Genomic DNA, 14725 nt, shown 5'->3' on the forward strand with positions numbered 1-14725 from the left:
GAGAGAGAGAGAGAGAGAGAGAGAGAGAGAGAGGGGGTTGCTTATTTAACATTCCCTGGCAAAGGTAGTACTGTATTGGAGAGGTCAGCGCAGCAGACGTGGGCTTGTAAAATTTAATCAGAATAAGGTTTTGACTTGCTGAGGATTTACAAAGTATTGTCTTTTTTTTTATATATGAAACAAAACACACACAAGTTATATATACACATACATACGTGCATACATGATACATACATACATACAAACGCAACTGAATGGTTATACTGTACATTCAGTTTGAGAATCAATGACATAATCAAATAGAATCGATATACCACCAACAGAAGTGGAATCCTAGACTAGATATAAAGCCAATGAAATATTATTTTTTTTTTATGTGGGGGTGTGGGAAGGTTAGGATAGATGGGGATTGGGGTGGGGGTCTAATTTCTTGAGTGTAATAGGAGGAGAGGTCCTTCAGTGGAGTCTTATTCCTCTTATCATTCGTTTAATGGGTCCACTTTGGATTAAATCGTGACAGAGACTGGTGACATCTTTTCGCTTATTGTCACAGTTACGTGAAAACAAGATTGATGGACATCTCTCTCTCTCTCTCTCTCTCTCTCTCTCTCTCTCTCTCTCTCTCTCTCTCATCTAATCTTTCTTTCTTTCACGGTAGTTTGTGATTGACACTTCGCTGGTAAAAAATCTCTCTCTCTCTCTCTCTCTCTCTCTCTCTCTCTCTCTCTCTCTCTCTCTCTCTACATTTTTGTAGACACTGGTTAAAATCTCTCTCGCTCACTCTCTCTCTCTTTGTCTCTGTCGTTTTTCACAGAAACTGGTTAAAAAATTATCTCTCTCTCTCTCTCTCTCTCTCTCTCTCTCTCTCTCTACATTTTGGTAGACACTGGTTAAAATCTCTCTCTCGTTCACTCTCTCTCTCTTTCTCTCTGTTGTTTTTTATAGAAACTGGTTAAAATCTCTCTCTCTCTCTCTCTCTCTCTCTCTCTCTCTCTCTCTCTCTCTCCCAGTCGAATATCAGGGGTCCTCTTTATATAAGAAGAATATGTCATTCGGCCCTCTATTCATCTATTTCGAACCCCCATTTTCCGCAACCATATATATTCCACATATTGCTTTCTGTTGTTGTCGTCTGCTCCCCCTTCCCCCTTCCACCCGCCCCCCATCACTCTCCCTATCCCCTTCTTTCTTCGCCCCCCTCCCTCCCCTGGCCAAAGCTCCTACCCACTAGAATGATGACGAATCCTATCTGGCGTCTTCGGTCTTTTGAAATTTTCTGGTCATATCGTTCTGTGTACATGATTTATACATGACAAAGATGTTGTCGTATAGATTAAATGGTATTCAGAGTATATCAGAAGTAGGTTCGTGTATGTATGCATGAATTTATGTATATTTATATGTATCTATATAATATATTATTCATTATCCATATCTGGAATGGATAGTAGCTTCTAAGATGTATGTTTTATACATTTATGTTTATATATATTATTTATATTTGTATTCATAGCTGTGACTTTGTGATATCTCTCTCTCTCTCTCTCTCTCTCTCTCTCTCTCATATGCATATGGTTATTTATAAATATTTAAATTGCGAGCAGTACCAAGATCCTGGAATCTCTCTCTTAGTAGTAGCCATCTTGCTTGGTGAGACGTACCCGCGTGAAGTCAGATTAATCAACAGATATCACAAGTTTAACATACGACTAGAATTTGAGAAATATCTAGAAGTGTTCGTGAACTATCGGTGATAAGATTAGTGTGAAAATAGTAGGATAAAGCGTCTTCTAAGTTAGTTTAACAAGTGTAATACTGAAATCAGAACAAGATGGCAGTAAGTTCCAACTGCGGGAAGAGGTGGCGTAATTTAGCTTGCTTGGCGGATTTGCAATACCATGAGGTAGCAGGAAGGGAACTGGCATTTCTCATCTATGAAATCAGCAACAGTCCTAACAAAAAAGATACAAAAGCATTCATAGATATATTAGAAGGATATAATCCTTCAAACTGGAACAAATCTAATGAAAACATCTTAAAAATAATTGAAGAAGTTCCAAATAAAATCCAAGTGGTCAAGAGGGGACTCATAAAGAAAATATACATAAACCAACATATTCCGACAAGAAAATGAATAAGGTGAATCTTGTGAATACCTAATTGATGCATTAGGAAAAAAGAATGACAAAAGCATGCAAACTGTGTAAGGTTTTGGTATAGCATAGTCAATCCACAAAACCTAATCAGAAAATGTGCTGCATGCAACATTCCGACCCATCCACAGTGTGCTGAGGTAATGCAAGATTTGAGAAAAGATACAAGAATTTTTTGTTCAACATGTCTATCATGGATAGACAATGTTATTAAATCAAGATTGAATGTACAAATAGTTGAGGATGAAGAAGAAGAGGAAGAAGAAGAAAAAGAAGAAGAGGAAAACGGAAGAGAAGTAAACAAAAATGAAATGACAGAAAAAAATAAGGAAAACAAAGAACAAGATAAAAGTATGGATGCAGAGATACTCATTGATACTACATATGAGGCAATAAAGCAGCATACCTACGAAGAAATAAATTACGATATGACAACAGAAAAGCAAATCCCGAAGAGGCTCTACCCAGATTTACACAATGGCGGGAAAGAGGAAAAAATAGACAAGAAAGACAAAATCTGCAACCTTTTGAAAAGAGGGAATTGCAGATTTGGAGAAAGATGTTACTACAAACATCCTAAGGTACGTCAAAACTATGAAATATATGGTAAATGTGCATACTTAGATGGCTATGGGGATGATTGCAGAGATCTGCATCAAAAAAATATGTAAAAAAACCTAAAAGAAGGAAAAGGATGTAAGTTCGACAAAAAATGCAAAATATATGCACCCTGTAGCCATGAATCATAATCAAATAAATAACTAACCAAGTAATAAAATCCAAAATAAGAAAGAAACAAATAAAGAGAGAAATCAAGATATCAGGTAAAAGAGAAAAGCAAACCACCAATGAGATATGCAGAGGTGTCAGCAAAAAATTTAAAAATTTCAAAGCATCAGCTCCGAAATTCTACTCAAGAGATAAATAACTGTATTTATTATGCAAGAGGATATTGCAGAAACGGAGAAAATTGCAGATTCAGACACAAAATGAATAATTATGATGAAGGAAGATCAAATATTATGGAAAAGTTGGATTTTTTAATGTCAGAATTTCTGGAAATGAAAAAAGAACAACATACCAGAACAGGAAGAGACATGGAAAATCCTTATTACTACCAATATTAAATGAAGGAGAAAACACGCAAACCATCATAGTGATGAATGCGCAGGGTTTAGTTACGAGTAACTCAAAAAGAAAAATAGAGTACTTAGAAGAACTAACCCAAAATGAAAAGAAAATAGATATAATGAATATAAGTGAAACCTGGTATTCCCAAGAGACTGGGAATGATGATCAAATAAAAGGGTTCCAAACTTATAGATCAGATAGAAAAAAATAGGAATCAAGGGGGAACCGCAATATATGGGAAAGACAAAAAACAAGGAAAAATATATGAGAAATATAGTAACTCAGAATGTGAACTAATAGCGGTAGAATTTGAATCTGAAAAAATTGATGAACATAGTAATATATAGACCTCCTAATACTAAAGAGTTTGACTTAATAATTGAAAAAATTGGATGATATATGTAGAAATCACAAGGACTGGACTATTCTCCTCTCTGGTGACTTCAACTTTCCTTTCGTAGAATGGAAAGAACGAATAGGAGACTGTGGTTGTACTTATACATATAAAAAAGAGAGTAATAGTAGTGCAGAAGATAAGAGGCAATTTGAAAAGCTATTAGATATGCTACTAGAATACACATTCAACAAATAAATCACCTGCCAACAAGAAAGGAAAATACTTTAGACCTAGTATTTGTGAACGAGATGAATTATGTTAAAGAAATAATAGTTTATAATGCGAGTATTTCAGATCATAATGTCATAGAATTAACAGTTCATTCCAAAGCAAGTGAAAATAGAGTGAAAAGAGATAAGCAAGAAATGAAAAAGTGGGAGGATATGGAAAATACAACTTCTACAGTAAAAATATAAAATGGTCAGAAATTAATGAAGAATTAAACAAGATTGGGATAACATTTTCGTAAGTGATGACATAAGGGTAAATACGGAGATATTATATAAAATATCTGGAGAAAAATAGTGGATTAAAATATATACCGAAGAAGAAAAGTAACATCATTCATGCATACCAAGAGACAGAAAGATCTTGTTCCAGAAAATCAGAAAGTGGAAAAAAGGTCTTGCAAAGAAAAAAATGCGTGGAAAGTTATAGAACTAAAAAGTAAGATAGAAAATGCAGAACAAAGATTATACAATCAAAAGAAAATGAAAAACGGGACTTGGAAGAAAAAACACTATTAAATATCAAGCAAAACCCCAAACTATTATACTCATATGCGAAGAAGATGAATAAAAGAAGAATAGAAAATAGGCCCTCTGAGAATTGAAGGGAGATTAACGAATGAAAAAAAGGAAATTTGCAACATACTGGCAGAACGATATAAGAGAGAATTCACCCCTAGAATAGATAATGAAGATAATGATATAGAAGTAAGGGACGAAAAATAGTGAATATTTAGCTGACATAGAAATTAATGAAGCTGATATTGTGCAGGCAATTAATGAAATTAAAAATGGAGCTGCTGCAGGGCCGGATGGAGTCCCTGCTATTTTGTTAAAGAAAGTAGTTCATTCTATCGCAAAGCCACTTGCAATATTATTAAGACAAAGTGTAGATACAGGCAAGATTTATGATGAGCACAAATTAGCATATATCACCCCTACTTTCAAAAGTGGATCAAGACTAGAGGCAAGTAATTAAGGTAGGCCTGTGATCTAACATCACATATTATGAAAGTGTATGAAAGGGTAATGAAGAAAAAATATTATGAAACATTTAATAAAAAATAATTTGTTTAATATAGGACAACACGGTTTCGTACCCGGAAAAAGTACACAAACCCAACTGTTAGTCCACTGTGAGAACATATTCAAAAATATGAAAAGCGGAAATGAAACAGATGTGGTTTATCTAGACTTTGCAAAAGCTTTTGACAAAGTAGACCATAATATTAGCAAAGAAAATTAGAAAACACAATATCGTAGATAAAGTAGGAAGATGGTTAAAAGAATTTTTACACAACAGAAAAAAACAGATAGTTATTGCAAACGATGAGAAATCGGATGAAACCAAGGTAATATCCGGTGTGCCACAAGGTACGGTGCTAGCTGCAATATTGTTTGTTATTATGATTGAAGACATAGACAGTAATGTTAAGGATTCGGTAGTGAGTAGTTTCGCTGATGACACAAGAATAAGTAGAGAAATTACTTGTGATGAAGATAGGAACGCTCTACAAAGAGACCTTAACAAAGTATATGATTGGGCAGAGGTAAATAGGATGGTATTTAACTCTGATAAATTTGAATCAATAAATTATGGAGACAGAGAAGGAAAGCTATATGCATATAGGGGACCTAATAATGAGACCCAATCACAAATAAGGAAGCAGTTAAAGACCTTGGTGTGATGATGAATAGGAACATGTTATGCAATGATCAAATAGCCATTCTGTTGGCAAAATGTAAAGCAAAAATGGGAATGTTGTTACGGCACTTCAAAACAAGAAAAGCTGAACACATGATTATGCTTTATAAAACATATGTTCGTAGTCCACTTGAATATTGCAATATGATATGGTACCCACACTATCAAAAGGATATTGCACAAATAGAGAGTGTACAAAGGTCCTTTACAGCTAGAATAGAAGAAGTTAAGGACCTAGACTACTGGGAAAGACTACAATCCTTAAAATTATATAGTCTAGAAATAAGGAGAAGAAACGCTACATGATAATTCAGGCATGGAAACAGATCATAGAAGGAATAACAGAAAATATCATGGAACTAAAAATATCAGAAAGAGCAAGCAGAGGTAGATTAATAGTGCCCAAACTATACCAGGAAAAATAAGGAAAGCACACAGAACATTAATCACTACGCACCAGCATCGATATGCAGCGTCTATTCAATGCGTTGCCAGCTCATCTGAGGAATATATCAGGAGTGAGCGTAGATGTGTTTAAGAATAAGCTCGACAAATATCTAAACTGCATCCCAGACCATCCAAGATTGGAAGATGCAAAATATACCGGAAGATGTACTAGCAACTCTCTGGTAGACATTAGAGGCGCCTCACACTGAGGGACCTGGGGCAACCCGAACGAACTGTAAGGTCTGTAAGGTAAGGTCTCTCTCTCGTACATTTATAAATATTTAAACTGTGGGCAGTACCAATCTCTCTCTCTCTCTCTCTCTCTCTCTCTCTCTCTCTCTCGTCTCGTACATTTATGAATATGTAAACTGTGGGCAGTGCCAAGATTCTCTCTCTCTCTCTCTCTCTCTCTCTCTCTCTCCTGGACTGCGGCGCATGTGTAATCATTGTACTGCCAGAAAAAACAAAAGATGTAACACTTCTGACTGACGCCCCAATCTTCTCTCCGCAGGAACAAATCGAGGTGATCTTCATGGTCATCTTCACTCTAGAATGCATGATGAAGATCATAGCCTACGGTTTCGCGTTCCACCAAGGAGCGTACATACGGAGCGTATGGAACTCGCTCGATTTCCTAATCGTCGTCATCGGGTGAGTGGCGTTCCAACTGTTAAAAATGTCCCTATTGGTTCCCAGCCACATAAAAATAAATATCTAATCCCCCAGGCCAGTCCTAGGAGGAGAGCTGTTAATCAGCTCCTCACTGGTCTGGTTAAACTAAGATACACTTAGCTTAATCCATAGTGCTGTGATTTGTTATTTAAGATGATTATTGGTGCTCAGTTCACGTCCTTCTGGATGGGTCTTAACATATGCCCCAGAGCTTGAAGCCAAACCTAAGACTATGTGCATGTAGTAACCACTGTACTAAGGCTATGACAAGATTTGACGTTGGATCATTGGTTATTTGGTTACATTTTAGCGTGAGCAGAGGTGCAGATACCGCATTCAGTGGAGCCCTGCATAGCCAAAACATATTAAAGATCATTGCTCCCAGTTACTGAAAGATGTGAATTAGCTTAGCATCCCTGGTTAGAAAAATCAACAGCAGTTAAAAAAAAAAGAAAAAAAAGGGACATATATGATTTTTGTTTTACTAGTTTCTTGTCAGTAAAATAAAGAATGAAATGCATGGGATAAATTAGATAAGTAAAATAGAATAAAGGAATTAATTAATCGAAACCAAATGATATTTTATTACATTCTTTGACAGACTTTTCGCAAACTTCCAGTGCTTGATCTTTTGTTATATTCATCATTCAGAAACCTGATTAACCTAACAGGCGAATGCCAGAATTCGTAGGTCTTTGACTTATTATACAAGGTATCAATAAAGTCCCAGTACCATTACAAGTATTTATTGCTTGTAATGGTACTGGGACTTTATGGACACCCTGTATTTCATCATGGCAACCACATATACAAAACCAGTGATTTTTGTAAATTATACCTGTTTACGATTATCCATCCACTCTTGTTTTGCAAACTGGCCGACACTTGACTAAAATAACTTTCATAATGCCTTATCTTTTCGAAATTCTAAATTTCATCATGGTTACTTTCTTTTCAAAACCAATGATTTATATAGATTAGACCTGTTTGCATTGATCCCGTTACTCTCCATATTTTCTGAACAAACCGAAACTTGAATCAAGTAACCTCCTTAGCGCCTTTCATACTGCCTTGTCTTTTCCCAGACTATTTTGTGAGTTCGTCAGAACAGTGAATTATAAATTCCCCAGCCACGGTAATTATGTATACTATTGGCATCTGCCTCCATGCCCTAAAAAATTCAGTGAGAAGTCGAGAGAATTCTGTTTTTTCTATGTTCAAGATATATTTTGAACTCTCGATCCTTATAAAAAGTGTACTTGCTTATGAATACAATAAATTTTTTATTTAGGATAAACAATTTATTGGAGAAATGATAGGGTACTGAACTTTTTTCTTGTTTCTATGAAAAAACATTGTCTAAATTTTTATATTCAAGTAACAGACTCCATCTCTCACTTCCCTAAGTAGTGCACGTGTAATTAAGTAAACCTATCAAGTATTATATTTCTTTCTTCTTCCCTACAGCATTCCCTAAGTTAGAGTTGGTTGCCCTGATGTGTTGTCTCCACCTATTTCCTGTCCCTAAGTTAAGGGGTCGGTTGCCCTGTTGCTATTTCCGCAGCTATATCCTGTCCCCAATGTAAGGGGTTGGTTGCCCCGTTATGTCGTCCCCATCTATATCCTGTCCATAAGTTATGGGGTCTGTTGCCCCATTACGTCGTCCCCATCTATATCCTGTCCCATAAGCTATGGGGTCGGTTGCCCCGTTATGTCCTCTCCACCTATATCCTGTTCCATAAGCTATGGGGTCTGTCGCCCCGTTATGTCCTCTCCACCTATATCCTGTTCCATAAGCTATGGGGTCGGTTGCCCCGTTACGTCGTCCCCATCTATATCCTGTCCCATAAGCTATGGGGTCGGTTGCCCCGTTATGTCCTCTCCACCTATATCCTGTTCCATAAGCTATGGGGTCTGTGACCCCATTACGTCATCCCCCATCTATCTCTGGCCATAAGCTATGGGGTCGGTTGCTCCGTTACGTCCTCTCCACCTATATACCGGTTCCATAAGCTATGGGGTCGTAAGCCCCGTTACGTCGTCCCCATCTATATCCTGTCCCTAAGTAAGGGGTCGGTTGTCCTGTTGCTATTTCCGCAGCTATATCCTGTCCCCAAGATAAGGGTTGGTTGCCCCATTATGTCGTCCCCATCTATATCCTGTCCCATAAGCTATGGCGTCCTCTCCACCTATATCCTGTTCCATAAGCTATGGGGTCGGTTGCCCCGTTATGTCCTCTCCACCTATATCCTGTTCCATAAGCTATGGGGTCTGTCGCCCCGTTACGTCGTCCCCATCGAAAACCTCTTCCTTCGCTAAAGACTAACGCCTGTCCCTTCTTTCCCCCCTACAGTTTGATCAGTGGCGCCCTAGATGTCCTGATGAAGGGGGAGGGGGGGGAGGCAGGATTCGACGTCAAAGCTCTTCGAGCTTTTCGAGTCCTGCGTCCCCTCAGACTTGTGTCAGGTGTACCAAGTAAGTATGTGGTTCCTTGTCTGGAGGGAAACATTTCCCCCTAAACCTAAGCACCTCCATAAGGGGGTCTGGAGGAAACATTTCCCCCCAGACTTCCGTAAAGGGGGTTGCTTAGTACCGTCAGTTGTACCTCATTGCTAGATTGCTAAAGTAAAGACAAATTTGACCATAAATCGTGATCATGTCAATAAACCTTTGCTGCTATAGTATACAGGGTGTCCATAAAGTCTCAGTACCATTACAAGCAATAAATACCTGTAATGGTATTTATTGCTTGTAATGGTACTGTACTGGGATTTTATGGACCCTGTATATCTGATCCAGAAGGGTATCTTAGGACGTGGGTAAATCTTCGATAAATTATTCTTGATGAAACATTAGAAACTTTGAAAAATGAATTGTCAAATAAACTTAAATATTTGTTATGCCCTGGAGACAAAGTGAAGATCCACTTAAACATATTCATAGGTTAGTAGTAGTCATTATCTATTCTGTGGATACTATGTATCATCTTTTTTTTTCCTTTATCTCGCCTCATTAATTCCGTTATCTCCGCTCGGCGAGCCGTAAATCATGGCTGGGAAAAGTTCTTTTATCAATATTGTCGTCGGCTATCTGCCGGTGTGGTTAGTAGGAAGATGGGACAAACTTCTCGTCTCTCTCTCTCTCTCTCTCTCTCTCTCTCTCTCTCTCTCTGGTTAGTCGGAAGATGGACAAACTTCTCGTCTCTCTCTCTCTCTCTCTCTCTCTCTCTCTCTCTCTCTCTCTCTCCTGGTTAGTAGGAAGATGGGACAAACTTCTCGTCTTCCTTTCTCTCTCTCTCTCTCTCTCTCTCTCTCTCTCTCTCTCTCTCTCTCTCATACATGAATTTATTTAATTTTCCGATAAACTTAAGCCTATGGTGCACAGTAGCTCTATAGGTACCTGCACGCATCCTAAAAAATAAAGATTAAGCCGCTCGTACATCCCTGCATAAACAGGACGATTTATTGATCGACTTCTTTCCCCCCCCTAGGTCTGCAGGTTGTCCTCAACTCCATCCTCAAAGCTATGGTGCCTCTGCTCAACATCGCCCTTCTCGTCATGTTTGTTATCATCATCTACGCTATTATCGGTCTTGAGTTGTTCTCGGGCGCCCTTCATTTCACTTGTTACAACAATGAGACAGGTGAGAGGTCCTTTTTTTTTTTTTTTTTACTCATTTGATTATCATAATCGTCAGACAGGTGTGATGAGACTAATGAGGTATGGTGCTCTTTCAAGAAAGGTCTCATCTGTAAGAAGACCCATTTAAAGCATGTCATAAATAAAACCAGGCGGTCTTCGTTTTCACTTGTTACAACAATAAGACAGGTGAGAGGTCCCTTTTGAAGCATATTTATTCATTCGGTGATAATTGGCAGCCAGGTGTCATGAGATTCGTGAGGCAAAGTTTTCTTACTTTAGGCCATTACTAGTATGTATGTATGTATATAATATATATATATATATATATATATATATATATATATATATATATATATATTTATATATAACATCTGTAAGAATCATGTATGGCCACTTTCCATGAATGAAAATTATTGCGACACCTTCCAGCATATGTCTGGAACAGTTCGATCGGCTAAAATAATCCTCTTATTTTAAGCTTTCCATGAATGGAGATAATAGTGATACCCATCAGAATAGGTCTGGAAAAGTTAGAATAGCTTTCCATGAATGCAGATGGTGACTCTAACTACCAGCCTAGGTCTGGAAAAGCTGGATCAGCCGATGATCGAAGCGGTCATTAAACCTACCGGCCCCTCTGCTTTCCAGGAAATAGCAAAATAGGTCTGGAAAAGTTAGATCGGCTGAAAGAATCCATATTGTAGCATTCCATGAATGAAGAGGATGACGCTACTTACCAGAATAGGTCTGGAAAAGCTCGATCAGCTAATCTCTAGCCAATCCTCCATCCCCTTTTCCAGGAAATCGCAAAATAGGTCTGGAAAAGTTAGATCAGCTAGTGTTAGCCAATCCCTCATTCCCCCTTTCCCGGAAATCGCAAAATAGGTCTTGAAAAGTTAGATCAGCTAATGTCTAGCCAATCCCTCATTCATCCTTTCCAGAAAATCGTAAAATAGGTGTGGAAAAGTGACGTCGGTGAAAGAATCCATATTGTAGCATTCCATGAATGAAGAGGATGACTCTGCCCACCAGAATAGGTCTGGAAAAGCCTCGGTCAGCTAACCATCTCCCCAACTTTCCAGGAAATCGCATGGACAACCCACACCCGTGCGACAACGGCTCGGTCGGATTCAGCTGTTCGAACCTCGACCGCGACGGCCAGTTTTTTGTGTGTAAGGACGGGTGGGAAGGACCCAATTTTGGCATCACGAACTTCGACAACTTCGGCCTCGCAATGTTGACCGTGTTCCAGTGCATTACCATGGAGGGTTGGACGGACATGATGTACTATGTGAGTCAGAGTGGGTTTTTGAGTTCTCTTCAAGAACGTCCAAGCACTTATTTTTATATTTTTCATTACAAGACATTTTTATTATTCTCTCTAGAAGCAGCTAATAAAATGTGCTTGAAGTGAAGAAAAAGAATTAGTTGTTCACTTCAAGAAAATTTTTTTTAGTTGCTTATCCTACCAAAAAAATGCTATATCTTGTCATGACTTTTATTTTTTATTTATTTATTTTTTTTGCTTTGTCTGAGAATCATCTAAATTTTATGTGTTTGTAGTGAATACAAAGAAGTATTTTATTCACTTCTAAAACATTTTTGCAAGTGTCTTCTAGAAAGAGAAAAAAAGGTCATTGAAATATTGTAATAAGTGAATTAGAAAATTAGAACGCTTTTATTAACTTTAAACACATTTTTTATAGTTCATTTCCCATAGGAACAAAAAGTACAATGCCTATTTTTTTGAATAATAAAAAAAGCAAAAGTAGACCTGACTTACCATTTAGCATCTCATCTAAAAGACAGACCTAATTATCTTTGTTGCTTCGTGAGTGGGAATGAGATTTCCAGGCCTAAGACATATTTTTAGCCTTAGCAGAGGAGAGGACATGGGCCTCCAAATGAGTTTCCATTCTCGAGTCTTAATCTCCATTTCTGAGCTTATTTTAGCTTTTGTATCATTTCCCTCCTTGTCCACACACTGCTGAGTACCTGGTAACGTCAAGACCTACAGCCAACACTTGCAATACTTCAGTACTTTCTCTACAAACAATCAAAAGCAATATCGCGATGGTCGCTGAGTCATGAGGCGAGTGGTGTCTTTATTCGTTCATTGCATTACAGATCGCCGATGCCATGGGAAACAGCTGGCAATGGATCTTTTTCGTGTCGATGATCATCTTGGGTGCGTTCTTCGTCATGAATCTTATTCTCGGTGTCCTCAGCGGGTGAGTTTACGGGTTTTTTAGGTACTAAACTGTCCACGAGATCAGTCATGTTAATGTACGTTTACCCACTTCATTTTCAGATGAGTATATAGATTGTGCAGGTACAAGTATTCACTTAAATGTATATTTGCCTGTATCATTTTCAGATGAGTAAATAGATTGTGCAGGTACAAGTATTCACGTAAATGTATATTTGCCTGTATCATTTTCAGATGAGTAAATAGATTGTGCAGGTACAAGTATTCACTTAAATGTATATTTGCCTGTATCATTTTCAGATAAGTAAATAGATTGTGCAGGTACAAGTATTCACTTAAATGTATATTTGCCTGTATCATTTTCAGATAAGTAAATAGATTGTGCAGGTACAAGTATTCACTTAAATGTATATTTGCCTGTATCATTTTCAGATAAGTAAATAGATTGTGCAGGTACAAGTATTCATGTAAATGTATATTTGCCTGTATCATTTTCAGATGAGTAAATAGATTGTGCAGGTACAAGTATTCACTTAAATGTATATTTGCCTGTATCGTTTTCAGATAAGTAAATAGATTGTGCAGGTAGAAGGACTCGTGTAAATATACATTTGCCTGTATCATAGACTGCAGGTACAGGTATTAATGCAGGTATTCATGTAAATATACTTTTACGTGCTTCATTTTCAGATAGGTAAATAGACCCTGCAAGTACAAATATTCATGTCAATATACACCTATGTGTTTCATGTTCAGACAGGTAACAGAACTATACAGGTACAAGTATTCATGTAAATTAATTTACCTGCATCATATTCAGATAGGTCAGTAGACTATGTATACTCTGTTTTTTTTTTCATCTGTCCATCCGCCTGTGGTGTTTTTGTATGGTAACAATGCGTCCCGGGCTTTAGATAGTTACGCTATGTGTAAGTTTTAGGTAAATAAAAGGATATCTGAGTGTACATTTGCAACTGAAAAATGTTTTAATAATTTACTGTATGCAAATTACACCGTTAATATTCGAAATAGGATATTATTATAATCGTTGAATGTAAGCTGAATGTAACTATCTAAAGCCGGGGACGCAGTGTTACCATACAAAAACACCACAGGCTGATGGACAGATGAAAAAAAACAGAGTATAGGTAATACAAGTATCCATGTGAATATACATGAGTGTGTGCTTAAATTTCAGAAATTGAATAGACTGGAGGTGTTGACAAAACTTTTCTTCTTCTTGGTTACAAAGATACTTGCCAGCAAATGTAATTTTATTCTTCTTGGTTACCAATGTGCTTGTTCTTTTTGTGTAATATTGTTATCCAAATTCCTTTTTGACAGAGTATTATTTGTTTGTTGTATTTCTCATAAGGTTAGAATTTTCAAAAGCAATCTGCCAGTTGAAACCTAATAACAAAATGTTATCGGAGGATTTATTTAATTGTAGTGTATGTATTGCATTAGAACTGCCAGATCGGTGGGTACACCTTATTGCTCGTATTTTTTCTTTACTTGACACCACTTTTCAGGTACCGGACCATTGGAGTTTTTTTTTTCAGTTTATTATGTATACACAAGGATCTTTATATACAGGAGAAATCAGACAAAATGTCATGCAGGTTGAAGAGGGCTTCCTTACATAAATTTCAACAGCTGCCTCCTGTTAGTTACATAAACAAAAAAAGGGCTTCCAAATCTGGTATCGTGAACTTTCTGTGACATATAGATTTCTCATTCACTATTCGTGTCACCGTGCCTGCTGCTGTATTGAAAATTGAAAATAATATGAAGTAACAAACTTAGAAACATGAAGAAAAATCGATATTAATTTACCTGGAGAGTCAATTAAAGGATCATGTGTGCATATATGCGTTTTTTTTGTGAGGTTTGTTATTTTATCCATAGAAATTATTTCAAGTTATAAAAGACCTTGCAGACTTACCTTATCAAAACGCCGGGCTCAGTTTTTGTGGCATCGTAATATCATTAGTTGTTTGGCGAGAAGAATTTGCGGTGTATCGTCACCAAGTTTGCTTTGTATAGCAGTTATTAGATGAATATTTATTAATCTCAGTCAGCCTAATTTACCCGTATTCTGATGGCGACGAAAACCAAGCTTAAAGAATTGTATCGGCTGAT

The 14725-nt window shown here is 37.2% G+C and overlaps 1 protein-coding gene across 50 annotated transcripts in view; it reads left to right on the forward strand.

Moving 5' to 3' along the window:
- The window catches only part of LOC135216414 (muscle calcium channel subunit alpha-1-like), an 821008-nt gene that overhangs the window by 642272 nt on the left and 164011 nt on the right, over positions 1–14725 (forward strand). For all 50 annotated transcript variants that reach the window (XR_010314879.1, XR_010314880.1, XR_010314881.1 and 47 more), the window contains 5 exons: positions 6572–6711; positions 9086–9207; positions 10223–10375; positions 11457–11665; positions 12502–12605. Coding sequence is in view for 47 of the 50 variants with exons in the window: in XM_064251735.1 (XP_064107805.1) it covers positions 6572–6711; positions 9086–9207; positions 10223–10375; positions 11457–11665; positions 12502–12605 (728 nt within the window). In the remaining 3 variants the exon portion in view is untranslated. The remainder of the gene's footprint in view (positions 1–6571; positions 6712–9085; positions 9208–10222; positions 10376–11456; positions 11666–12501; positions 12606–14725) is intronic.

Source organism: Macrobrachium nipponense, chromosome 6, assembly GCF_015104395.2.
Source record: "Macrobrachium nipponense isolate FS-2020 chromosome 6, ASM1510439v2, whole genome shotgun sequence".
Lineage (NCBI taxonomy): Eukaryota > Metazoa > Arthropoda > Malacostraca > Decapoda > Palaemonidae > Macrobrachium > Macrobrachium nipponense.